Source organism: Marmota flaviventris, chromosome 17, assembly GCF_047511675.1.
Source record: "Marmota flaviventris isolate mMarFla1 chromosome 17, mMarFla1.hap1, whole genome shotgun sequence".
NCBI classification, from domain to species: domain Eukaryota; kingdom Metazoa; phylum Chordata; class Mammalia; order Rodentia; family Sciuridae; genus Marmota; species Marmota flaviventris.
In genome coordinates this window covers 21563552-21590422 of record NC_092514.1, presented here as the reverse complement: position 1 = coordinate 21590422, position 26871 = coordinate 21563552, and the positions used below count along the sequence as shown (strand labels likewise).

At 46.2% G+C, this 26871-nt stretch overlaps 1 protein-coding gene across 3 annotated transcripts in view; it reads left to right on the top strand.

Moving 5' to 3' along the window:
* Window positions 1-1461: 1461 nt before the first annotated feature.
* The window catches only part of Shisa6 (shisa family member 6), a 279711-nt gene continuing 254301 nt past the window's right edge, over window positions 1462-26871 (top strand). For all 3 annotated transcript variants that reach the window (XM_027954068.2, XM_027954066.2, XM_027954065.2), the window contains exons 1-2: window positions 1462-2105; window positions 22446-22606. In XM_027954068.2, coding sequence (XP_027809869.2) covers window positions 1462-2105; window positions 22446-22606 — 805 coding nt within the window. The remainder of the gene's footprint in view (window positions 2106-22445; window positions 22607-26871) is intronic.

The following is a 26871-nucleotide window of genomic DNA, read 5'->3' as shown; positions in this document are numbered from 1 at the left end:
AGGTGCCACTCAGCACGGGAGCTATCTTGCACCCATGTGAGAGCTGAAGGAGGGTACTCAAGGGGAAGAGTACAGGTTCCGCGGGCTGATTGGTTGGTGTAATAATCTAGGGCAAGTCACTAGACCCCTCGCCTCAGTTTCGGAACCTGTAGCAATGGGTTTGACCTCTTTTCTTGGCTGCAAACATCACCACTAGGGAGAGGCAAAGACTTGCAGAAACCCCAACTCCCTTTCTGGTAGCACGCGCTGGGGGCTCCGGTAGAATAGGAACCCACTGTGAGGGCTGGAAGGGCCATGGTCTAGCCCTGCTGCGGGCCACTCCACAGGGGATACTCTCGCCTTGTTCCTGGTCCCCTCAGCACTCCTGGTTCCCGGTGTTGATTTACCGGTGTCCGGGGTGGTTTTTTGACGCGGAGCTTCTCGTGCCGAGAGCCGGGAAAAGCAAACAAGAGTCTTACCCTCCCACCCCCTCCAACCCGGGCGCCCAGGCGTGTAAACGTGGGCGGCGGCGAGCGGCTGTCCTCTCCTCCCTTCCCCTCCCCTCGCGGCGCTCCCGTGTGTGCGGGTGTGTGAGTGCGTGTGTCTCCCTCGCTCCCTCTCGCACACGCTCCGGCACTAGTGCAGGCGGCGAGCCGGCGGCTCTCGGCTCCGCTCGCTCTCTCCGTCCCCTGCGCTCCCGCCTCACTGCTGCCGCCGCCGCCGCCTCTGCAGTCGCAGCCGGGCATGGTGAGTGAGTGAGGTCCAGCTGCCGCGCGCTCCCCCGGCTGCCGGCCAGACCCCAACCTCAGCGGGCTCCGTCCCGGGAAGCCAGCCTGCGGCGGAAGCACGCTGCGGGGCTGAACGGTTGGGGGCCAGGGCGGCTGCGAGGTGCTTGGAAAGACTGCCGGTGCGCCCTCGGTTCCCAGCGCGCAGGGGCACCGAGCCCCGTCTTGGAAACGGGTTCCGCGCCCCTCCCGGCCCTAAGCTAGCTCCTCGAGGGCTACGCGCTGCGCTCCCTCCCTGCCCGCCGCTCCCCTCCTGCCTCCAGGAGCGCCCGTCGCCCCACCCCGTGACTGGTTCCCGGTCTTGTCCCGCAGGACCCGCCCGGACGGGACCACGCCGCTGCTGCCGCTCGGAGCCGCGCTTCGGGTCCTGCCTGAACCCAGCCGCTCGGGGCCGCCGCCGCCGCCGGCGGGGGATGGGGCTGCCCCGGAGGCGCGCCGATCCCGCAGGGGAAGCGCCGAGCCGGCGCGCAGCGTGAGAGCCCAGAGCAACCCGCGCCCGGCCGGTCCGTGCGCACGGTGCGCCGCCACCGCCGCCGCCGCCGCCGCCAGCCGCTCGCGCCTCGATGGCGACATCGCCCCGGCGTCGCTGACCGCCCCGCGCCGCCACCCCAGCCCGCGTGGCCGTCCTCGGAGCCCGGCCGGCCAGGGTAGAGGCCTGCCGCGGAAGCCTCCCCGCGCCCTCCCGCCCGGCCCCGCCATGGCGCTGCGGAGCCTGCTGCTGCTGCTGCTGCTTTCGCTGGAGTCCCTGGACCTGCTGTCCGGCGCTCACGCCGCCCGCGGCCGCGCTGCCAACCGGACCCTGAGCTCCGGCGCCGCTGCCGTCGGGGGCCGGCGGCCCGGGGGCGCCCTGGCCCGGGGCGGCCGCGAGCTGAACGGCACCGCCCGGGCGCCTGGAGTCTCGGAGGCGGGGAGCCGGCGGGGACAACCCGCGGCGGCGGTAGCGGCGGCGGCGGCGGCCAGCGCGACAGTCACCTACGAGACGTGCTGGGGCTACTACGACGTGAGCGGCCAGTACGACAAGGAGTTCGAATGTAACAACAGCGAGAGCGGTTACCTGTACTGCTGCGGCACCTGCTATTACCGCTTCTGCTGCAAGAAGCGCCACGAAAAGCTGGACCAGCGCCAGTGCACCAACTACCAGAGCCCCGTGTGGGTACAGACGCCCAGCACCAAGGTAGTGTCGCCAGGGCCCGAGAACAAGTACGACCCCGAGAAGGACAAGACCAACTTCACCGTCTACATCACTTGCGGGGTGATTGCCTTCGTCATCGTGGCCGGAGTCTTCGCTAAGGTCTCCTATGATAAGGCCCACCGCCCTCCGCGGGAGATGAACATCCACAGGTGAGAGCCACTGCCTGGTGCCTTCCCCCACTCTCCTCTTGACCTCACTTCCTCTTAATATGTCTCCCTTGTTCTCTGCACTCACACCTCCCTTGATCCTAAGTCACTCTGACCATCTCTTGTTTCACATGCACTAGATCTTGTACCTCTTCTCCATGTCCTAGGAACCGGAATGCATGCTTTGGAGGTAGGGGGGTTTGCAAGGCAAAGTGAGAATAGATGAAGTCTGTAAAGTTCAAGTAAAAGAATTTTACGAATTCTGTAATCCTGAATGGGGATCCAGGGTTCTATTTTGATGGCATGTGGGCACTTGGGTGTAGGTTCTTAATGGCAGTTAGTTTTTTTCCTCTCAGAACAGAGTGTCAGCTTCAGTACAGGTAATGAACCAATGTTGGGACTCATTGAAAAGAATACCAAGTGATTTAGTGCAAACTGGGATGCTGTGGGATGCTAGAGACAGGGTGATGTGGGAAGGCTGCCTCCCATGGGTGGAAGGGACAAAGGTTTCTCCATTCCATGTTGACCATGCACAGATGGCTGTTTTAGAGCTCCAAAGGACAAGTCTGTAGGCAGAACTCTATAACAGTTCTTGCACGTTCATTCTGGTGGGGTATCTTTCACAGCATTCATGGGGTTGCCTCCTACTAAAACTTATGCCAGGAGTTCAAAACATGATAGTCCATAATTCCACTCTGACCATCTCCCATCCCACCACTCTGGCTCCCAGCCTAATGGAAAGTCAAAACTAAGGGGACAACTAGAACCCATCCCTTCCTTTAGGAACCACAGACACAAAGTTAGCTCTGTTTCCAGTGCCCTCAAGATAGATGACTAGATGCGGTTCAACAGAGTCCTTTCAGGGAACCTGAAAATCCTGCCAGGGAAATCCTCCATTTCTGGCACATGGTATGAGCACTGTCCTAGTAAGCATGACCACTCCCCAGACCACTGCTTCTGAGTTGGCTCATCAAACTCCATCCTCACCCATCCACCTTTAGTTTATTTCTGCACTCTGCTCATTATCTTTGTGCACTGAAAACCTCCGCTCAGTATTGTGGACATTAATCACCCTTACTTTGCTGAAGACAGGGGAAGGCAGATAGAAATTTTTAAGACATGCTTAAAGAGCTGATCTATTATTGTTGTTGTTATTTGTTATTATTACTGTGGGTGTGTTTGAAAAGATGATAACTCCCTGGCAGGTTTTATTGAGTCAAATCCACTAAATGTGGGTATCTGAAACTTGAGTGCTGGAATTGGGGGTTGGGGTCTCTGAAGGGTCATACGTTGTTTGTAACTCTCTCTCATGCCCCCAGGTTGCCCCTGCCCTTTCTTCCTCCCGCACCTTATCTCTCAGGTAGTGCAAATTTACTCAGCATCCTCTCTCTGCCTAGACTGCATGACACTAAACAGAGACTTGTGCAATGGTCTGTGGTCAGTCCCAACTTTCAAATGCAGAGGATCCGTGGGATAGTGAGCAAAATGAAGGCAAGACACTTCTTCCTTTGCCTTTCATCTGGTGAAGAATTCTCTCTCTTGGCTCTGCTTGGAAAGCCAAGAAGGAATTGCCCACAGGCGGGTGCCTTCCCGAAGCAGATGTGCCGGTTCTTCTCATCCATCCACCTCTGCCTCAGGACTCAGAAACTTGTCTCTTCTCTCTTCTTCCTGTGCTATCTCATCAGACCCTCTGCCCTGGTTCTGGCCTCTTCCTGATTTATTGCCACAAACCTTTCTTTGGCTTTCCCCTCTTCCTTGAGTCATTGTTCTCTGTACTCTTAGAGAAAGCTGGCCCGTTCCCTGACCCTGCCCCTTCATACAGTTTGTTCATCACTGCTTGTGATGATATGCTGTTGGTGTCCCCAGATGCGGGAAGCATCTTTGGATGCCGGCATTGGCATGCAATCCTGGAGAGGTCACTGTCTCACTTAATGTTCCTCCTTTTCTCACCATACAGATATCTCTTATCCCAAACTAGGGTAATTACTGGGACCCCTTTGGGGAGGGTTTTCTCTGGGGTTGAGGAAGAGAGGTAACCATGGGAGGGGCCATAAATTTTAGTTCCCAGACCATTGCATAAATATGGAATGTTTCCACCTCAAGTTCACTCCTGATTTTATTCAGTTCACAGCAATTATTCCAGCAGCTGCAGTCCCTCCCCATTAGTCTTTGGAAACCATTGTACTGGTGCTTGCTGGATGGGGGGCAATGTCTGTCTGTGTATGTGTTGGCAGTGAGCAAGTAGGAGGACAGGACATAAGAGATCTATCTAGGACACTCCATGGGTGACCTTGGGCAGGCCAAGGAAACTTATTTTTCAGTTCTGGGTAGCTCAGGCATAGCAGTATCCCAGCTCCACCACTTCTTTCCAGCCATGCCAGGGTGAGTGCTCCATTACTCTGGGTGGGAGTGTGGGGCTCCTTTTACTCTGCTTGTATCACAGAGGTCACTGCTTGCCATTCGAGGGTGTGTGTGTGTTTGTGTGTGTGTGTGAACAGGCATGTGAGTTCAGATTGTCTTGTTGGAGAATGGAGATAGGGAAACGGTTCGAGAGAGGAAAAGGAGATAAATACTGACACCATAATGAGTTTTCCCCAAGGAAAATGAGATGTTGGCGGGGGAGGGGGTGGGGGGGGATGTACAATGTCAGAGGCCCAGGGGAAAAGTGGGATGTACGTTCAATTGCATATTTGAAATAATTCTACAAAGACATTTCCTTACTGCAAGGAAAAGAAGAGTAATTCTGGTGTGTGATCCTCCCTGAAGATGGTACATGGGTAAGCAAATCTAAGTCTAAATGAGGGAGTTTCAATGAGAACAGCCTCAATGAAAGGGATTTTTTTGCAGGGAGTTTAGAGGGGGGTGAGAGAAGAGATCAGCATCTGCCTCAGCCTAGGTGTTCTGGGTGTTCCTTGGCACATGTATTCCTTAGAGCAGGACTTTCTTATATCTCTCTGGCCCCTGCAGGGAAGAACAGATTTTGTCTTTTCCAGAAGTGATTAGACCTTGCAATCATATTTCTGCGTGAGAAGTCAGTGTCTGCAGGGGAAACTACCAGTGATTCTAACAGATGAGTACCAAATCAGATCCAGCTATCTGGACCCTGGGGCAGAGAAAGGGACTGAATGGGAACCAGAGACAGAGCCCAGCTCTGGATGTAGACAGCCTACCTTTCCCAATTGGAGCTCTATTTTCCTCCAGGATCTCTACTCCTACCTTCCCCTTTTAAAAAACTTCCCAGGCCAGGGCTGGAGCTGATGGACAGCAGGTACCCACTGATTTCGGGGAGGGGTTAGGGTGGGGGTCAGTCTGCTCAGAGAGGGCTGCCAGTATTCTCCAGGGGCACAGGCTCTGCCCAGGACATGGTCTAAGAAGGCTGGCCCCCTTTTGACATTCTGTTCCTTGTTACTTGTCTCTCATCCAAACCTGTTCCTTCCTCCTCACCCCAAGTAGATTCATTAGTGTCTTGGAGATGAGGACCATTCTGAGGGAGGGACTGTGTGGCTTCTTTTTTTTAAGATGGCTAATTAACAGATGGGCAAGGAAGCTATTAGGATGCTGTAGACGCAGTTGGTAAAGTCAGAGATGCTCAGGGCCCTCCCACTGCCTGCACAGGGATGGAAGAGATGAAGGGAGGTGGGCAGGGGAGGGATGCTTAGGGCGATGGGAAGACAAGCCACAGTGGATATCATCAGGAAACAGTGAAAGTATTAGGAGTCCACTCGTCAACAGGGTCCTTCATCTTTGATTTCCCTGCTTATTTCTAGAGGAAGTCAAGGGAATACTTTGTTTTACTCTTTCTCCCTCCAGAAATTAAATACAAACCCCAAAGAGCTGTTTTCCCTTGTAGGTCACATAACTGCAGAAACAGTATCATAGTGCTGGCTGATTGGTGAGGAAACTCTTCCTGGGTGCTTGGGCGATGAATTGTCAAATCCACGCGAACACTTGATTTTTGGAGGTACTGTGGGCTCTCTATAGTGAATTGATCTAAACAGTCATTTTTTTTTTTACTTCAAATATAGTAATTGGAAGGAAAAGATAAAAAAAAAAAAAAGGGATTGCTTTGGACTGAAGGTCTTAGCCTTGTGTGTTTTTCTTGAGTTAAAAAAAAATGCATGTAGGGAAAGCTGGGAAATTGTGGAAGGATTTGAGAAGGCTTAGAGAGGAGGGATTAGGGGAAGGATTGCAGGAAGACAGAAAGATGCAAAGATAGCAGAGAGAGGAAAGCCACTGAGTGAGCAGTTGATGGCCAACACTGATGGAACCAAGCGGCATTGCCCAGACTTACCCACAGGCTTGATTTTGTCCTGATTCTTGCATATACATGGACATGGATGCATTAGTTCAACAAATGAGCTCTGCTCACCTGGCACAAGCAAGATGAGTTTCAAACTGTAACATGTACATGTACCATGCACACACTGTTCAAAAACCTCCAGACTTTGACAACCCTCGCTGGTCATCTTGCCCACTGTCTTCATATTAATTTCTCACCCTGCCCCAAGCCAAGAAGGCCTCCACATCTGTCCCTTTTCACCCTCCTCCAACCCTACCCAAGACTCAGATGCACATTCATTTCGGGGAATCTGCTGCTAAGATACCAAGAGCTTACCCACAGTTCTAGTCTGCCAAGACACAGGTAGCAAAAAAAAAAGAAAAGAAAATTCTAATTCATTGTTTTCAACCAATTTTAATGAGACATTGCACTGACTGTGCAGTTGATTCAAATCAATTGTGCAGGAAGCAGTGGTTAAGACGGCTGCAAAAGTGAGCTGACTGAAAGAGGTTAATTCACTAGCCTCAGACAGACATGCCTACGGATCTGGAATAAAAGGAAACTACACCCAAAGAAGCTTCATCCTTCGAGTTCTACTGCATGATTTCTCCAAGGCTGGCAGGATTGCATTCAGAACTTAACTTCTTGGTTTCTTTCTAGAGCCAGGGAGAAACCCCTCCCACATGTTCGAACTAGCACCCCATGCAGGGGTTTGGGGGACCACCAACCCCTCTTCTCCCCTGCCATCCTTCACCCAGTCAAAATCCTGCATAATCTATGTTTGAAATGATCATGGACTCCAGTGAATTTTGCTTTACAATTTCAGTTAGATTCCTTTTTCTCTCTCTATATATATATATCCTGCAGAACCACAAAATTATGGCTTGAACTTATGAATGTATAGGTGTCTCAGATCGGTGGCGGAGCGGGGGGCTCTGATGGCATCTGGGAGGGCCTAGGTTATGTTCATTTTGTACATACATTCTGTTTTGATTTTCTTTCCTCTTTTCTCTACCTTGAGGAAATCCAACCCATTATTTTTTTTCCTGAGTCACGTTTATGACCTCACATCGCTAGTGTTTTTCTTTGCAGATACTGTAGATAGAGAAAGAGACAAATAGGAGGTTTTACCAGCAAATCTTATCCAGGACAGGTTGTTAACTTTCTCTATTCCTTTTTTTTTAAATTCTAGAAGCAAAAGCAAAATCTTATGGAAAAGTAGGGTAGGACCTTCTATAATTCTGTCATTCATTACAGAATTGTGGAATAATTATTGCAGGCAATTCATTTAAATTAACTTGCTAATTTTATAAGTTAGGCAAGTGAAAACCCGAGAGTCTAGGTTCCAATGCCAAGTAATGCCTTGGACTGAAGGTCTTAGCCTTCTCGCCATCCTATGGCACTGTGTGTGTGTGTGTGTGTGTGTCTAAGTGAGACTTCAGGGTCATCCTCCAGAACGGTTCCCTATATGCACAAGTAGCTCTGTGAGCCACAGAAGCACAATTCCTGGTGCTGATTGTTCCCTTCTGAGCCTTGGACTAAGAAACCTCACACTAAAGAAGCTAGCCATTTGGGCCCCATCATTACATGAAATGAATCTTGGTGGTATTTAGTTTGGGGATTTGGCCTGTGATGTGCCCGAATCTTCCTTTGAAAGAACTAGGATGTCCATATATCCTAATGTGTTGTCTTTCCAAGAAATCACCTTGGGAGACCACACGCTGATTCTTCTCCTGAAAATGGTTCTACAGAACCTCTCTTGGAAGTACTTGGAGAGTCCACAGTGTGTCATTTTGACTTTCTGTAATTGTAGCATATTTTTATCCTCCTGGGGGTAGATTCGATTCTCGTAAGCAGTAATAAGTCATGGGCTGAGGCTGATGAATGAAAGAGGTGATCAGAAAATCAAGAGCGCCTCCTGTAATGAGACCTGTTCTCTGAGGCACTGTCTCAGATGGGACTGAAGACAGAAGCCCAGAAGAGGCATTCCGAGCATAATGAAAGGCAGCCTCCCACACAGGAGGGCCCAGCATCCCAGTGACCACATTGAAGGGGCTGCTCGCTATGTGGAAAGATAATTATTGCCCTGTTAGAAAACTGCTTCATGTTATATCAATGTGTTGGACAAGCAGTGGGGTAGTTGGGAAGAGAGGACAAAAGGAAAGATATGGATATGCATCAAACATTTCAAATAACTGCCCAGAAAGAGTGAAAAAAAAAAAAAAGAATGTCCCACATTTCTGCATAAGATATAGGCAGATGGCTCAATTTAGCTTCTTACTTTGATTCTGAGGGTAAAAGGACCCAGATTCGTTGGGATGCATGCAGAGAGGAGGCATGGGGTCAGAGCCCCTGTTCGCTGTACCTCTCCCTCTCTCCATCCCAGAGCCGTCGCCTCTGTAATTCTGCATTTAGATGGGGGTCACTGCTTAGACCAGACAGCCACAGACGAAGTGGAAAGGATTGAAACCCAGGGAGATGAGGCTGCCAGTGAGCACTGCTGATAGATTCCTAGAGTGCCTTGATCATACTCGTCCCACAATCCCCAAATGTACATCCATAGAATGGGATTGATCCCAGAAATGGAGCTAGAAGAGGCAGGCTGAGTACAGGGCAGGTGACAAGGGATCACTGGATTTAGCATTTGCAGGTGGGGGTACCATCTTTGCAGCCTTTGCCACCTCTGTGAGTTGCTGGTGCCCCCTCGTCTCTGGGGTTAGGGGATGGGGTGGGGTCGGGGTACTTGCATTACTCCTATGGTCCCACTGCCCCCCCCCCCCCACTCCCCAGATGTCTCTTTTGGATGCTCTGGAGAGAGTCAGTCCTGCTGTGAATCTGGAAAGCCTCCCTCAACTATGCTTGAGTGTCTGGAATGTGGGAGTTCAGTCTCCAAGGAGCTTGTACAACCCCATCGTCCCCGCCACCCCCGAAAAGTGAAGGACTTGAGGTCTCAGTCGGATGAGGTATCTAGGAAGTGGGAACACTTCTAAGAGCCGTTCTTAAGGACTCACTCTGTACCAGGCACCCTGTCCCATACTCAACCTATACAGTCTCACTTCATTCTTCCACCACCCCTCTGAGTCCCCTTAACTCACCATTTTATAGGTGAGTAAAGGGACTCAGAGATGTTTAGTAACTTGCCTAGATCACAGAGTACCTTTCCTATATTCGTCTTCCTTTGTCATCTGACGGGCAGCTGGCTCTCACCTTCCTGGATGGAAAGAGGTTCGTGATGCCCAGATTACTTAAGAAAGTAAAGTCCCATCTGTCTGTGCCCTGGGGGATAGATTGTCACAGTAAAGGACTAAAAGCATCAATGACCTCCCTACCAGCATACAGCAGACAGGGTTAGTGACATCTACATACTACTTACAGGGCACCAGGGTGCCCAGGGCAGTGCTCAGACTCTCTTTCAAGGATGGATTATATTGACTCAGAATGGTGAAGCCGTACCCAGATACATTAAAAAAATAAATAAATAAATAAACCTTGATGTTAATTGGGTGGGGGAGCAAAAACCCCTTTATGCTGTTGAAAGAAACCCTGGACAATTCCGCGTGAGTTCTAGCTCCTGAGAATAGTGAGTGGTGTTCAGGGTAGGGAGAAAAGATTGCTATTTGGGGAGAGAGGATGGACCTCAGGCCATTCCCAGTTTTAATTACTAAGGCATACAGCTCACAAACAAGTCCATTTATCACAATCTCCCCCCCTTCCCGCCCCATTAATAGCATCTCATGCTGTACATATAAGACGTAGCATTTCAGTCAGCCTACTTCTAGTGCTTCCCAGTGACTCGCTCTTGCCCTGTGTCTCTGTGCATTTTGTTCTCAAGTCCTAGTGTCCTAACGGACTGGAGACAAAGAAGGAATCCAGACGTACTCGAATGGTCCTGTGTTTTCTCTCCAGTAGTCAAAGTCCACTCTAGTTATCACTGGGCAGTGGCCAGAGCTGTGCCCACATTGCATCTCGACCCCAGGGGCACCTGAGCAGAGGGCTCACCTCTGCTGGAAACCATTTTTGCTAGCCTTCCCATCCCAGGAGCCCAGGGTTCCTGAGCAGCAGATTCAGGCTCTTCTCCTGCTTCCTGCCTCATGCCTGCTTCTAACCCGAGGAACAGCGCAACCTTGGATCCTCTTTGCCCTGCGCCCCTGTCCCCAATCTCCAGATCCACAGGAGCTGGAGTTCCAGAGAGGCTCTGGTTGGCCAGAGCCTTGGCTCTGTGCCCTGATATTTGGGAGAGGAGTCGAGTTGTTGCTTTCAGGCTTCACAAATACTCATTATTCCTTGCTTTGTTGGCATTTGGTCTCGCATACTGTTCCCATTAGCTTCGGCATTAAAGTCTCATTACTTAGGACACCTGTCCTCTGGACATATTCGTTGTCCCTCGGCCAGCTGTCCTCTTCTGGGAAGTATGTTTGCTACCCAGGCACTTCCTCCCCTCGCCGCTCCAGTGAGGAGGAATTTGAATGCCGGACTGGGCTGTTAATTTTCAGTGACATCTGACAGCTTGTGCCAGAACCCATGCATCCTCTTCTTTTTGAGGTCCTGAGAATCTGGCTAGGGGGTCGGACAGGTTAGGGCCTAAACCTCATAGAAGTCGAGAAAGGAATTGTCACGAGAATTGTTTCTTTCCCCAGTCCTAGGTCAGGCTGGGGTGCTGTCAGTCTGGGATGTTTGGGCAGCTTGGTTGGAGCATGAGAGAGGCTCATGTTAACTTGCCTCTCTGAGACCATGATCCTATTCCAGAGCATGGGGGAGAATGTGGATTCCTGCTTCCCCTCTGGGCTAAGAGTTGGCTTTCTCTGACTTTTTTACGGCATCCCGAGAAAGGGAGCTGAAGTTTTCCAAGAATAAAATCCCACAGGTTTGGAAAAGTGTCTACACATTGGGATGTAACCCAGCTTTTCTGTGCTCCTTTAAGCCACCGCCAGCTTCTGCCCCACCTCCATACCAGTGCCTCCTTCCCCAACCACAGCATTTGCAAAGAAGAATGTTGGGTCTTTGAGCAAAGGATCTGTCGCCTTTCTTTCTTTTAAGTTACATCATTAAAATGTTTCTCCTTGTTACTTCCAATGTTGCATCCACTGCTGCTGCTTCTCCATCTGTCCTCCTTTTGATTCCTGTTCACTTCTGTCTTCTTTTCCTCCGTCTCCCTTCGGCTCTCCTTCTTAAACTTTTCCAGCTGTAACTTCATTAAACTGCATCCATTCAGATGCTACAAATTCAGAATTTATCCAAATTGAACCTGGACGAAGTGGCTCTTTTCTTTTCTCACTCTGATGAGAAACAGCGATGAACAGATTAATAGCTGAGACAAGACTGCAAAAAAAAAAAAAAAAAAAAAAAAAAGATTGCAGGGGACATACACCATGGAGAGGGACAGATTGTTTCCAAGCAGACTAGGTAGACAGTTGGCAGGCTGATGACAGTGCACTCCTATCTATTCAATGAAGTAGCCCTCCCTCCAAAGATCTGCTTTTATTTTATTTTGTTTTAGTCCGTGAAATCCTGCAACGGCTCAAAGAACAATGAAAATGCATTTCCTTTCAATAATTTCGATGCCTGTTTCATTGGCTGGGATTAGCCTACCCCCATTTCTATAGAATTGGTGATGCTTGACTATAAGGCTGCTTCAAGTTCCCTTTTGAATTCCCTCTGGGGGCTCCCTCTAATTTTCCCCTCTTCTTGTTTCTTTTCTTGTTTTATATTCCTGTTGTTTGAGAATCCAACAACCCTCTCTTTAGGTTTTGAGAATTAATGTTGTGAATCACTGCCACAGCCTCAGGGGTCTCTTCATTTGACCGCAAGAATGGTCAGCTGAGCCTGAGAAGACAAGAGGTCTAGAGTCAGACTTGGGACAACTTGCCCGGTTTCTGGGTGATAAGAAGATGAGAAGATTTGTCTTTTTTTGATTATTCCTCAATAGCCTCAGTACCCTGAATTAAGTCACTGCCCCTATTCCCACTGTTTGGAGCCAGTGGCACTTAGCCAGCGCCCTTACCCCTTTCTCTCCCATCATATGCTTCTGTGCCTTTGAGGGTCATCTCCAGAGACATTTAGCAATATCTCACTTTTGGAGGTTGTCATTCATCTTCTCCTGCCATAGTCCACTTCCTGTAATCTGAGATAGGAAGCCGTCTGAGCTCAACTGTTCACTTTTTGTCCTCATGAGCTTGGTGAGTCGCCCAGGCCCTTTCGGTCTGACGTAGAGGCCATGGGATGTGGCTGTGTGTTCTTCTCTGGTCCATTCTGATCTTTGCACCCCCTAGAGATCCTGGAAGAGAGTCCACCTCTGAACTTACAGGTGCAACAGCCCAAGTGTGAGAGAAAATACCCTTTCCTTGCACGCTCCAGTGGGTTAAGAATGTTATCTGCAAATGGCCTCATGAGGGTGCCTGGTTCTAACATGCTAAACTCTTAGAATCTCTATGGAAAGGGAATTGTGAGGCCTTTCAGTGCATCTTCCTCTGGGCACTCCTCCTCTTGCGTACAGGTACAGCAACATCCATGCCCCTATCCTGGAGAGAGGGTCTTGTCTATTATTGGAAGCAATTCTAATTGATTTTTACGAGGTGCCCAAACTGACTCCTTTGGCATAGGATCCACTCAACAGAATCATCCAGAGGGATGTATCTTCTCTTCTGCAAGCCAGCAGAACATCTTTCCAATAGCGGTCAACGCCCCTTCAGCCTTCCCTTCTTCGAAATCAATGTTCCTATGTTTGTGCCTGTCTTCAGGAGACATGATTTGAAGTCTTCCTATCTATACAGAGGCCATTCACCTAGAAATTGGGTTGCCCAGAAGATGTGGGCCTCGGAAACTCAAATTCAAGGATCTGGACATTTCTTCTGGGAAACTGCTTGGTCTCTCCCCCCGTGGAAACAACTCTTCTTGGTGGCAGGGATCCCCCTCTCCTACCACTAGGACTAGAGGAGAAGAGCATCGGCCGATTTAGTTCACACCTATGTTCTAGTGTCCAGATCAGTGCCTGGTGTAATAAATATGAGTGAGTGACTGAATGAAGTAAAGTGGCTAGAATTTGGGGTGGCTATTTTTTTATGCCACACCCTTCTGATGGTCATGTAAACGTGAACTTTTGAGACCATGGAAATGACAATAATGCTTATACTTACATTAAAGAAGGAAGAAAGAAAAGGAGGGTGGTGGGGGAAGGAAAGAAGGAAAGAAAGAAGGAAGAAAAGCTAGAAAAAGGGATGAAGGAAAAAATAAATAACCGAATCCTTCACCAAAGAGGTTTGACGTGGTTGCTCTCCTGCATTGTGGCAGAATCCTGATTTGTTTCGCTGACACTGTTATTTTTTTGCTTTTCAGTAGATCTTCATCTTGATGCTTCCTTGCATACTCTTGGAAGCACCATCCATGATGCCCTGGGTGAAAGACCCACACAGACACTCTTTTTACTCTTGGCAGTCCAAGTCCAAGTTCAGGGTACAGCGAAAACTGGTATGTGACCATATGGAGTCGCATCCTTCGCCTAAGTGGAACATGTGGGCTGTGGGTGGTCCCTTCCAAGATGACCATGGCCACAGACTTGTGCCACATGGCTCAAGACTTTTGCCAACTTGGCATCATCAAGTTGGTCCCCAAGACTTCTCTCTTCCACCTGTGCTTTGTTTGTGGTCCCATAGGCTGAGGCTGTGTAGACATTGGGAGGTTGTATTGGGATTTATTTATTTGTCAAATATTTATATAGTGCTTCCTCGATGCCAGGCTCTGTTCTAAGGGCTTTACAAATATTAACTCATTTAATCTTCATGATAACCCTATGACATTATTTTTTCCTTATTATTTTTGCCTTATTTTTTTTTTCAATGAGGAAACAGAGCCACGGGGCCCTTCGGTAGCTAATGGTCACTAATGGATTAAGTGGCTCGTGTTCCAACTTTGGCACTGCAGCCTCAAGAATCCCAGTGCTTAGACTTCAGGTTTTTCTGCCTCGTGTTTTACTTCTCTGTAGATTTAAGGTCTGTGTACCTAGCCAAACAAAACAAAACAAAACTAAAGACAGAACCAATAATACAACAGTAGCAGCAGTGACCCATTTGTACCTCACATGCAGGTGCATTTATTAACTCATCCATCACCTGCCCAGCCATGTGGCTCCACCAACAAATCTTGGTAGCTTTTTTTTTTTTTTATTTGCTCACTTTTAAATGGTAGGCTACCATCAACACATTCAGAGGTTTGATTCATTCTCAAACAATCCAAATATTTCTAAAAAATTGTGGTTTGATCTTGAGGCTTCTGGATTCTCGGTCCTGGGTACACTTTTATCTGATTCATGAAGTCAGGAATGCTACTTGGAAGGAACGGCAGTCACAGGGGATTCATGTGGATTCTCTACCGAGCTCGTGGCTGGTCATCTCTCTACAGCCCCAGGATAGGCAGTCACCGGGATGGAGCAAATAGTCCTGCTTGCTTGAAAAAGCAAAATGAGCAGGCCGTGGCTTCCCTCCCTGAGTCCTGTGATGTTTATTGGCTGTGATGAATTCTGATTGTGCTGGGGACAACTCAGACCTGCAGAACAGCTCAGTGCAGATGCATAGACATTGTTAACACAACAAATGAGATCTCCACATCCATTCTGAGCCTCTCTGTATGAGGAGAGCCGTCTTGTGCACACACAAAGCCAGCAGCTGTGTTTTTCAAGTGGACTGTGAGAGAACTGGGAATAGGGGGAACTAAATTAAGCCATTCTCCTTGGTCCGTGTTTATTAAAAATATATTCATTTCAATTGTCCGGAGTGCATATTTTCGAGAATAAAAGCACTCTGACTGTCCAGTAGATAATCTTGAAGATGAGGTCAAAGAAAACCCCAGCTGTTCCTCAACTTCAATGTCAAGTAAGAACTCAATTATCTAGGACTCAAATAACTAGAATCCTTTTTTTTTTTAAAACTGGAATAAAATGTTCAAGCTCTACTTCTAAGAAAAATACAAAAGAAGCCCCTATCAGAGATTTACTTAAGAAAAAAAAAATCCAGAATCAACTTCCATGATCTGTCCTGCAGCTATTAAATTAATAGTTCAATTTCCTAGTCGGTCTACATTTTATTTAGCTGTTCTCTGTAAAGGGTGCAAAAAATTAGACTGATGGTCCTCTCATGAAGAACTCTTTATTCTTAAAAAAAAAAAAGAATTAATTATATTCAGTATACACTACTTAATTAGACACGAATGTTTTTAGAAAATTCTTCAAAGCCAAGAGAGTTCTCATTAGTCCTTAGGAGTAGGAGCATAAACCAGAATAACTTATTCATGTAATAGTTCATCTGTTTGGCTTTTTATTGTACCTATCCAGCAACATAAATTTCTTCCTTCCTCCTCTGAAAAGAGGAAGGGTATGATTAGGGGTCTAAAGTATCCAGTTTGCCTTGCTCTTGGCACAGAACAAGTTATCGAACAATAGATGAGCTTATTTTCTCCCTTCTGCAGCATTAATATAACTCAGAAATCCAGGGACATGGCAGAAGCCGAAGTCTGGTTTCCATGTGCTCCACTTGAGTGAGCATCAGTATTCATGGGGTCCTCATGAACAGCATTTTAATTGAAACAAACAAACAAACAAAAGACTGACCAGGTGAACTCAGGGGCTCCAGGATCCTCCTTTGTTCTTAGGAGACCTAAATTTTTCCTAGCTACACGGTGAGTCAAGACTGGGTCAAAAAATTCCAAGTTTTTAATTTGGTGCTCCTTGATCACATTTCTTTTCAAATCTGGAAACTCCACGAAGGCCAGGAACTATGGGGTGGAGGGGGAGAGGTGGGAAGATCATGGTTCTAGCTCCTCGTTCAGGCCTCATGCAGAGCAAGGGTCTAGTGAACTCTATTGGTGTTCTATTCAGAATATCATTTGACAAAAAGGTTGACTGCTAAAATAGTGTAAAACGTTTCAAATCTGTTGATGTTAGTGACTCACAAAGATGAATAGAACTGAGCCGTTGAGCTGTGGCTGAGTTCTTAGATCTGGGTAGGTTTTTCCCACTAAAGATTAAACACTCTCTAAAATCTTGTTCAGAGACCATTACAGGGACACAGGAGTTGAAAAAACAAAGGTGATTAAGTGGATGGAAGGAAGGATGGATGGGTGGATGGATGGATGGATGGATGGATAAATAGGTAGGTGGGCAGATGGATGGGTCAGTGGATGGATGAATGGATAGATGGGTGGAAAGGTGGGTGGGCAGATGAGTGGGTGGGTGGATGGATGAATGAATAGATAGATGGATGGAGAAGTGGGTGGGTGGGTGGGTGAGTGGATTGGGGGATGGATGGATGGATGAGTAAATAGATGTATGGTTGTATGGGTGGATGGATTTGTAAATGGATAGATAGATGGATAAATGGATGGATGGATGGATGGATGGGTAGATGGATGGTAAGTAGATGGATGGGTAGATAGATGGGTGGATGGATAGGTAAGTAGGTGGATGGGTGGATAGATGGATGCTTAATCTACTGGTAAATAGTCCCTGGACTTTTAGCTATCTATATTTGAAATCTGGTGACACCTTTTACTAGCTATGTTACCTTGGGCAAGATATCAAACCTCTCAGAGTCTTAGTTTTTCCATCAGTGAAGTGGGGCAATGGCACCTATCATATAAAAATGTACTGAGGATTACAGGGTATAGTGCATGTTAGACTTTGGTCCAGTATCTGGCACATAGTGATCCATCAATAAATAATAGTCTTTAATTTCCCAAGCAGGAAAGACTATGAAGGAAAGTGATGAGCGAGATTTTGTTGATTTTCCTGTTAAATAAAGTCATTTGCCATTTTGAGCAAGATTTCCTGTCTTGAGTGCAGGGCACAGCATGTCAGAATGCCAACAGGGTTTGGTCCTTACAGGAGATAACTAGGTACTTAAGGAAATCTAAACACTTTTTCCTTTCTTTGGGACCATGGACAACATTACACAAGGCTTTAAGCAAATAAACAACGGATCTTGCCTTGAACTGCTCATCTATTAATTGTTTCTCCATGCTCAAATATTAGTTGGCATTTGCTAAATGATCAGGCCCAGCTGGAGAGACAGGGAGAAATCATTAAAGCCGAGGCTTCTTGGGAAAGTGAGATGTATGTAAGAGGCAGTCCCAAATGCGCACAAGGGTGCCTGGCTCAAGTCGGAAGCCCTGTATTTAAATTTCTGTTCCATCATGTTTGAGTTCTGAAATTAGTCTGAACCTCAGTTCCTTGTTAAAAATTGAGAATGATAATAGCTTCAAAGGTCGCAGGGTTAGAAGGAATCACATGGGGCAAGGCAGGTGGACACATTTAGAAATTGCTAAGTGCTATTCAAAGGTAAGATGGTCTTTCCATGATCCAGATGATTAATGCACAATACTGCGAATTAAAAAAGGAAGAAAAACGAAAATCCTCAGGCCTGAACGACCAGAATGACTTTATTTTTTTCCCCCTCTGGTCAGGTTTGCTGCCCAATTCATTTACTCTCCCCGGCTCACTAGGCATCAGAGAGAGCCAAGGAAGACCTATGCAGGAGGGAACAGCAGACCCAGGCAACCATTCAGATGATTCAGGCAAAAGAATTCGTTTGTTTGATAAATTAGATATTGCAGTAAAAGTGACCTACAGGGGAGGGTGCTTAGCTCAAATTGCTAAATTGGGCACATCTGTAATCATCATGGGAAGGTAACAGGCGGTTCCTGGGTGGGGTGGCTCACTGCTTGCTGCTTTGCTGGAGCACATGGCTGACAGCCTTGTCCCCATTCCCTCCCATGGCCATCTCTGTGTCTCTCTCTCTGTGAGTTTCTTTTCCTCTGAACATCTCTCTCTAGCCCCCTCTTCCAACTCTGAATGTCTCTCTCTTGAATCGTTTTTCCGTCTCTGATTTTCCCTTTGACTTTCTGCTTTCTATTTTCTCTCCTGTTATATTTCTACCTGGTCATTTTTCTCTCTCTCTGACTCAACCTTTTCTCTCTGGCTTCTGGTCTCTTTCCTCTTCCTCTCCCTTTTTCTTGCTGCAAGTTTCTGACTGTCTCTTTCTCTCTCCATCTGTTGGGCTCCCTCTCCCACATGCCTTGTTTCTCCCCGTACCTGTTTCCTTTCCTGTCTTTTTGTCTGTCTCTGTCTGTCTGTCACTGCCTGTCCCCCCCGCCCACACACCAGTCTCTCAGACTCAGAAAGCTGCTTGCCCACTCACAAAATCTGCTTCTTTGTTCCTCCGTGACCAATTTTTCTTTCCTCTGGTGAGGAAAGTAGCTCAGGCCTTAACCCATTTCCTCCGGCGCATCCCAATTAATTAGGTGAGACCCGGGATCGCACATTTCAGAATTAGAAGAATATTTATTGAGTACCCTGGAGAGAATTGGATGGAAGATGGCAAGGAACCAGAGAAAGGAGGGAGGTCACTGAGCTCAGGGGATGGGACCCGGAACTGCTGTCAGAGGGGCCATGTGGTCTGGGCATGAGGACTGCCTTTCTAATTGCCAGAGGGCACTGGGAAAGGTCAGATCTTGGAGGACTATTTAGCAGTAGGTAAGGAACTAGAATCATTTCCTTGGTCACCATGCTCGTCCTTGGAACCACACACGGTAGGGTCCCTGGCTTCAGACAGCCTTCCTAGCAGCCTTAAGAAGCACATTTTTTCCAGAACCTACCCTTGGCTCTGCTGCCCAGCTCAGCCTCAGCTCACAGGGCATCCAAAGTCTTCTCTCAAGTTATTTGCTTCCATGGTATGACCAAGAGACATGTGGAAACAGCCTAACTACAACCCAGAGTTATGACTCATTGTCTGCTAAACATACCAGATCCAAGTCCACTTGGGATGCACCTCGCCTGCTGGTCTTCAGGAAGGTACTGGAGGCCTGAATGGTGCCTAGATCCTGCAGATGATTTCCCAGAATTTTCCCATGTTGGGAAAAGGAAACTCAGGATGAAAAATATCTTCTCTGGTGGTTCCTCTTTGGCCATTGAGCCCCGGAACCACTCCTATGAAACTGCCATTTAAATTGTCCCTATGAATGAAAGTATGCTGGGCAGAAAGCCCTTCAAGGCTGGGAATAGGGACCCCTCTTCTTCCTTTCTTTATGTTGTGGCTGTGTGGGTACCAAGACTTGAGGGATAGTGATGATCCAAACAGACAGGGCTGCCCTTCTTCAGGACACATAGGTTAGTGTCTCTTGACACTCTGTGTCCCCTGGAACCCACCTGGTGTTCATTCTTTTTATGGGCTGCTCAGTGGATGTTTGTGGACCTGAATTGCATTAATGATAAACACCCTGTTCACAGAGTGCTAAGTAGATGTTGATCAGAGTTTCTCAACTTCACCACTAAGGACATTTTGGGCTTGATAATTTTTTTTTTTTTTTTTTGTCATGAGGCCTGACCTGTGCATTGTAGGATATTGAACAGCCATCTCTGGCCTCCACCCATCAGAAGCCAGTAGCACTTCCCTCCTCAGTCATGACTACCCAAAATGTTTCCAGACATGGCTGAATGTCCCTGCAGGAGGTGGAAAATCACCCTGATTGAGAACCACTGGTGCAGGTTCACCGTGACTGCCCAAAAGGAATGGGTACAGCCCCATGATTCCATTCTCCTTCATCGCACCAGAGAAGTAGGAGTCTTTCTGAGAACTTGGGAGGCCAGAAAAAGAATAAGACTTTTGCGGGGGGAAATGTCTTTATTGAGATATCATTTACCTACCGTAAAACTCATGCTTCAATTTTAAAGTGTAGAACAAAAAAGCCAGATAATGCCAAGTGTTGACAGGATGTAGAGCAATAGGAATCTTTATACTCGGCTGCTGGAAATGTAAAATTATGCAGACCCTTCAGCTGCATTATCTGGGCTTCCTGGTTGAATTTGAATGGGTATCATGGTGCGACTTTGATTTGCATTTCCCTAGTGATCATGATGCTGAGTTACTTTTTATATTTACTTTCTTTGAAGAAATGCCTGTTTAAATACTTTGCCCATTTTAAAATTGAGGTATTTGGGTCTTTTTTTTTTTTTTTTAAATCATTAAGTTGTAAGATTTCTTTGTCTGGACACAAGTCTCTTATCAGATATGTTTTGCAAATGCTTTCTCCTGTTGTATGAATTGCCTTTCATCTTCTTGATGGTCTCCTCTGATGCACAAATATTTTAAATTCATCTATTTATTCTTTGGCTGCTTGTGCTTTCAGTGTCATATCTAAGAAGTCATTGCCAAATTTGAGAAGTAGCAAAGATATACTCCTATATTTTTTTCTAAGAATTTATAAGTTTAAGACTAATATTTAGGTGTATGATCTATTTCCAAGTGACTTTTGCATATCGTGTGATACAGTGGTCCAACTTGATTCTTTTGCATGTGGAAATCTACTTGTCTCAGGACCATGTTTTGAAAAGAAAAGCTGTTCTTTCTCCACCGAATGATCCTGTCACTCTAACTGAAAACGAATCGACCATAGATATATAAGTTTACTTTTACTCTCTCAATTTTATTCCATTGGCTTATATGCCTGTCATAACTTATAGTTCACTGATGTTTTAGTCCCCAAAAGGTGGTAGGAATAATTAATTCAATAATTAGAAGAGTGGAGGCACCAAGTCTTCTTGCATAGATGTGTGTTTTAAAAAGATGAAGTTGTCAAATTTTAGAATCCAGAGGGAAAAAATAGTTAAAATTCAGTTTGGTATTTGCCTCAAGGTTCATGACTGATCAGGGGCAGAGCTGGGATTGGAACCCAAACCTCTTGACGGTCCAGGGCAATGATTGTTCTCATTCCTGGGCACTGAAGGTCAGCTCTCTAGCTGTGAACCCTGGGTTTGATTTCCTTTCCCAGAGCAGTGAGATTCTGCGTTCTCCCTGACTACTTGGTCCACAGTAGTGAATGGGGGGTGGTGGCATGTGTCTGCTCTTTCCTTGACAGGCTGAGAGAAAAGAAAGCCAGCGAGGGGAAAGCATTTGGAAAATCCCAAATTGCTATATAAATGCCACTAAATGATAAGATTGCCACCTCGATGCTCTTTGAGGAAGGTTCAGCATGTCACAGGCAGCATAATGGAAGGAAACAATTCACTCCCAGACGTGTCTTTCAACTGCTGTGGCTGTCACTTCCTGAGAGGGCAGAGTGTGGGAGCTGGACTCAGGTGCAAAGGGAAACTTGGGGTGGTCTAGGCACCCAGTTGGGGGAGCAATTTCTCCTAAATTCTTTCTGTAGAAGGCAATAATGGAGCCCTATCTACTTCTGTCTCTGCAGTGACTGGGGCATGCTGAGTCCTCAATAAATGCATGTTTGGTTGTTGATGTCAGATGTTGTGTAAACAGAACCTGCTTTCTCTGGTTACTGAGACTTCTGCAGAAGGGTGGTCTCTCCCTCTCTGGCAGAGTGTGTGTGTGTGTGTGTGTCTCTTTCTCCCTGTATGTTTTTTCCTATGTTTGTAATTTCTCCCTTCCTTAAACTCCATTTGCCTTTGCTGTCTACACCATCATGTATTCTGATATTTATCTTTTTATCTTTGCATTCTGGCTTTGCTATTAAATTGCACCTTTTTTTTTTTTTTTTTTTGACTGCAGGGGTTGTGTGTTGTACTTATTTGGGTCACCAGTATTTAGTACGGGCTACTTGGTGTGTGTGGTTTTTTTTTAGATGGGGAGGTTGGTCCCTTGATAATTAGTAACCTGCTGGTGAATTTGAGGCCAGGGGTGTCAGCCCTTCCCTGTAGGGCTTTCCGCTGGCCAGCTGCTGTGTCTGATGTAGGTGGGTATCGGGGGAACCAGGATTTTGAAAAGCCTAAGTTCACAGATGTGAAATGAATTAAAGAGAGAGAGAGAGAGAGAGAGAGAGAGGAAAAAAAAAAAACTATAAGCATAGCCTGTTAGTGTCTGTACCCACAGGCATGGCAACCTCTACCCTGTGTCCCCACTGAGACCAACACCAGATAAAGCTATGACTATTGAGAACTGAATGCCATATCTCTGTCTGTTCCTCCTACAGGTCTGTGAATCAAAAGGCCTATGGAAGGAAGCCAGCGACCTTCGGGGTTGTGCACACCTGCTCAGAGAATCTCATTGTGTGATCTCTTCCTTGTTTAGGGCTCTGGCTGACATCTTGAGACAACAGGGACCAATCCCCATAGCACACTGTGAAAGAGAAACTATCTCGGCTATCGATACCTCTCCCAAAGAGAACACTCCGGTCAGATCATCCTCCAAAAACCACTACACCCCTGTGCGTACGGCCAAGCAGACCCCAGGTATGTGAGAGCTGATTACTCGAATCCTTGCTGAGATGTGGCGAAATTTTGGTGATGTTCCTGTTCTGGTGCAGCAGGTCATGTGGGATTGTGCAATGAAGGATACCCCAGTAGACAGGCAGGCTTGTGAAAGAGATTGGGGACTGTCTTCCTGGGAAGGGTTTGTTATGAGAGAGACCACTGCCAGTCATGTGTCTGGACCCGACAAGGGCTGGTGGCTTGGGGCATCTGCAAGTTATTGAGAGGCTGGAATAAATCTCTTAAGTGAAAGGTGGCTTGGAGCAGACATGGTGGAGTGGAGGGGGGACACGCATTCGTTTGTATGGCTGGGAGGTTTGTGCTGCCTAGGATCCTGGGTACGTAACAAGAAAGTCTGCATCCAGAGGCAGAGCTTCCTCAACTGTTAGAATCTCAGAGAGTTCTTCCTGAGAGCAGCAATATCGTCTGTATTTTAGGGTGATCCTTTCCTGTGAGCTATAGACTTCTTTGATAAAGAGCTGTCATAGAAAAATGCAATACAGTTGTCTTTTGTTGTCTGTAGGAAATTGATTCCAGGACCCAATAGGACACCAAATTTTCATGCTCAAGTCTCTTAGTATGAATGACATAGTATTGTATCTAATTTAAACCATCCTCCTGTGTACCCCAAATGATTTGATTACCAATAACACCTAATATAATGTAAACGCTACAGAAATACCATGTTGTTTAGAGAATGATGAGAGTTTTAGTAAAGATACAGTTTTAAAGAAAGAGTTTTGATTCATGGTAGAATCCTGTTGCGTAGAGGGTCGCAGTTGGACGCAGAACCTGTGGATATGGAGGACAGACTGTACTTTCTACTTTTTTACTTGATCACCATTGTAATATTATGAAGGGAACTGGGTGGGACTTCTTTTCCTTGTCTTATGGATCAATCAATGAAACTCAAGGAAATTTTAGTGACTTGAGCAAAGTCAAGGTATAAACAATTATAAAAACATTAGTAATATAACCTAAATATGTACTGGGCTCTTGCCCAGTGCCAGGGTCGCGCTGAACATTTTGCATTTGTGTTTTTAATTTATTTGTCACAACAATTTTAGAAGTACTTGTACCATCTTCATTCTGAGAAGTGGAAAAGTTAGGGAACTTTCCCAAGGCCAACATGATCAGTAAGAAAGAAAGCCAGGGTTCAAACCAAAGCAAATAGCTAAGAACAGTCTGGATTGGAAAACCACCATGTCCTTACCCAGCCGGGGACAGGAATGAAAGATCTCTGAGTGCAAATATCCTTACAAGTACATCTTGAGAAGTCACATCTCACTGTGAACATTACCAGTTCTAGGTCACTGATCCCAGTCCCAGACACAGCTTTTACTTTGGTTCTTGGATCTGGAACCTTTACATCTGCCACCTGTAGAGGTTTTCAAGGGGTCTGAACTAAACCTACAATTAGGATATACAGCCACTAGGTGGCGATATGAGTGTTCAAGTCCAAAACTGTCAGAGAGGGACTTATGAGATCACATTCGTTCTTTAACTTCTTAAACTTATTAAGTCATATTTGCCTTTAAGGTAGTATTCTTAAGTCTTTTGAGCATTCTGATAAAAGCTAAGGACATTCTCCCTTGAAAATATACATATGCATATGAATAATACATATTCATCCAGTAGTTGTGTAGGATTTAAGGGGATTCACAGACTCCCTCCAAAGTTAGAAGTCCCAATTTTAAAGGTGAAGATGAGTGATCTGCCTTTGCATAAAGTCTAGGATGCATTTTCAGCCTTAATAGCCTAGATTCTTGAAATGGAAGCAATAGAAAAGGAGTCTTGGCAAAAAAAACCCCCGTCTGGAGCAGTGGTCACCTATCTGGTTGCATGTTAGAAACAGCAAGAGAGTCCTTAAAAATGCTGAGGTACAAGCTCCTCAAATTAATCAGAGTTCCCAGGCAGTGGAGCTGACACCAGTATTTTTGAAAATCTCCTCGAGGTGATTCTAAACTGCAGCCAGGGTGAAGAATCCCTTATCCAGATGGATTCCTTCATAACCTGAGTGAAGACACTGAATGCCAGTGATCCTCAGTTTGGCTCACTTTAGAGTCACCTGCAGAGCTTGAAGCGTTAGGGATGACTGCGTCCTTCTCTCCAATATCATGATTTCATAGGTGTGAGGATGTGGCCTGATCATGGGAGTGGGTGAGGTTTCAAGCTTCCCTGAACAAGAGCCACGTTTAAGAATCGGTGGATTTGGGGAATTGCCTAAAGGTGCCATTCTAACCAATCCTTACTGTCGTTGATCACTCTGGATTCTAACCTTGATCATCTCCCCAGCTTTGAGGAAGGTGTTTTTTTTTTTGTTTGTTTGTTTTTGTTTTTGTTTTTTGTTTTTTTCAAAGATGCATCATTTGAAGTCAATCTCCTCTAGGGCCTTGTTTGAAATTCTGCAACTTCAGGTCCCTTTGGCATCAACATCGCCCGTGGTTGTTTATCCTAACCCTTCCGTTCAGTTTTCCTCTGTCTCATTTACAAGCGCCAGTTCCCAGCCACTGAATCCAGGCTGATTAAGTGGACACTCTTGATTTGCCCTTAAATGCCCTTCGCTGGGCAGGAAGTTTTGTCATTTCTTCTGGTTTCCACATACACACTCTCACTTTTAGTGAGCTAAAGAGAATAGCTTACAGTCCAATGATTCACTTCTATGTTTTAAAAAAAAAATCCCTCCCTGTTTTTCTCAAATTATGACTTTCCACTTTGCTTTTCAGGATGGGAATGGTTTCCCTGGCCCAGAAAGCATTCTCAGTGGTGAAACCGAAATGTAAAAAGCAATTTCACAACAAGTTACATCTTCCATTGCTTATAACAGACACAATGCTTTCCCAAATAGCTGCTATCCTTTGCCACACAATATTGCAAATTTGAGCTAAAGTTTTAAACAGAACTTTGGATACATGTTCAAAGTGGAAATTTACTGTGATTTTGCACTCATCAAATCAACCAACCACCAACTGTAGTAAAGTGGCAAGAGTTCTTAGGGGGATATTAAGAAAGATCCAGAAATACCAGGAGGCATCATCAGAGCACATGACTGGCTTTGCTGCTCAAAATGTGTTGGTGGACTGGCTGCATTAGCATCGCCCGGGAGAGCCTCGGGCCTTTAAGATGGTAGTCTTAAATCTTTTCAGCATCTGAAAAAAGCTGAAGACATTCTTCCTTGAAAAAAAAAAAAAAAAAAAAAAAAAAAAAAAAAATATATATATATATATATATATATATATATATATATATACATACACACACACACATATGAGGTGGGGTTCTACCTCACCTGCTGAATGAGAGTCTGCATCTTAGTTAACCCATCTGAGTTTGAGAAGCACTAGAAAGAGCGTGGGCTGGGTTTGTATTTTGACACTGTCACTGTGCATGCTATCCTGGACTTCTGGGTTTTTCTCATCTGCCATTGGGATTATTGACTTTTGCTTCCTAGAGTCATTTTATGGGTAGAAAGAGTTAAACCAAGCAGATCTTTTAAAATAGGTCCCTGCCTATAGCAAACACTCACTGTTGGCCATGATCAGGATGTGGAAGACTATCCACAGTTTCTGGCAAAGGAGTCAAGTGAATGAGAGTAACAAAGACATCTTGCACTGGTGTTCTGAGGTCATGCAAGGTCCACGGAGTTGTGTCTGGGATGATAGCCCGTGGGACTCTGGTTTCTTGTGCTTATCTCCTGCATTGAGGCACATCCTCTGGGAATGAAGGTGGTTTGGGGGCCAACTTGGTCAGGGTTGTGAACATCGAAAGCACATGCTTGTTTGGTTTTGAGAAGTGGAATGAGAGTCCTGCAGGAATAATAAAAGCAATTATAATGTAAGTAGTACAAGTACTATGCATTGAGTACCTAGGATGTACTAGATGCTCTGCTAGGTACCTAGTACCCAGAATATTTCTTAACTGTGGAAACTCATTATCTACATTGGCAGAAAGATCCTCTTCCTTGATCTAGGAGTCCAACTCATCCAGGATACCCTTCCCCAACTTTAAAGGGAGCATCATAATGGTCACTTACTTTGGCATAGAAAACCGGTGAAGCCTATCTCCATTCCCCACTTCTCAAATGTGGCTGTCTGTAGGCCCTTTGCTACTCAAACTTTTGCCCATGAGCCAACAACAACTCTCTCATGGGAGTCGTTTGAAAAATGACAGTCTTGAGCCCCACCCCAGACCTACTAAATCGGAGTCTGCATTTTAACAATATGCCCAGGTGATTTGTGCACACAATG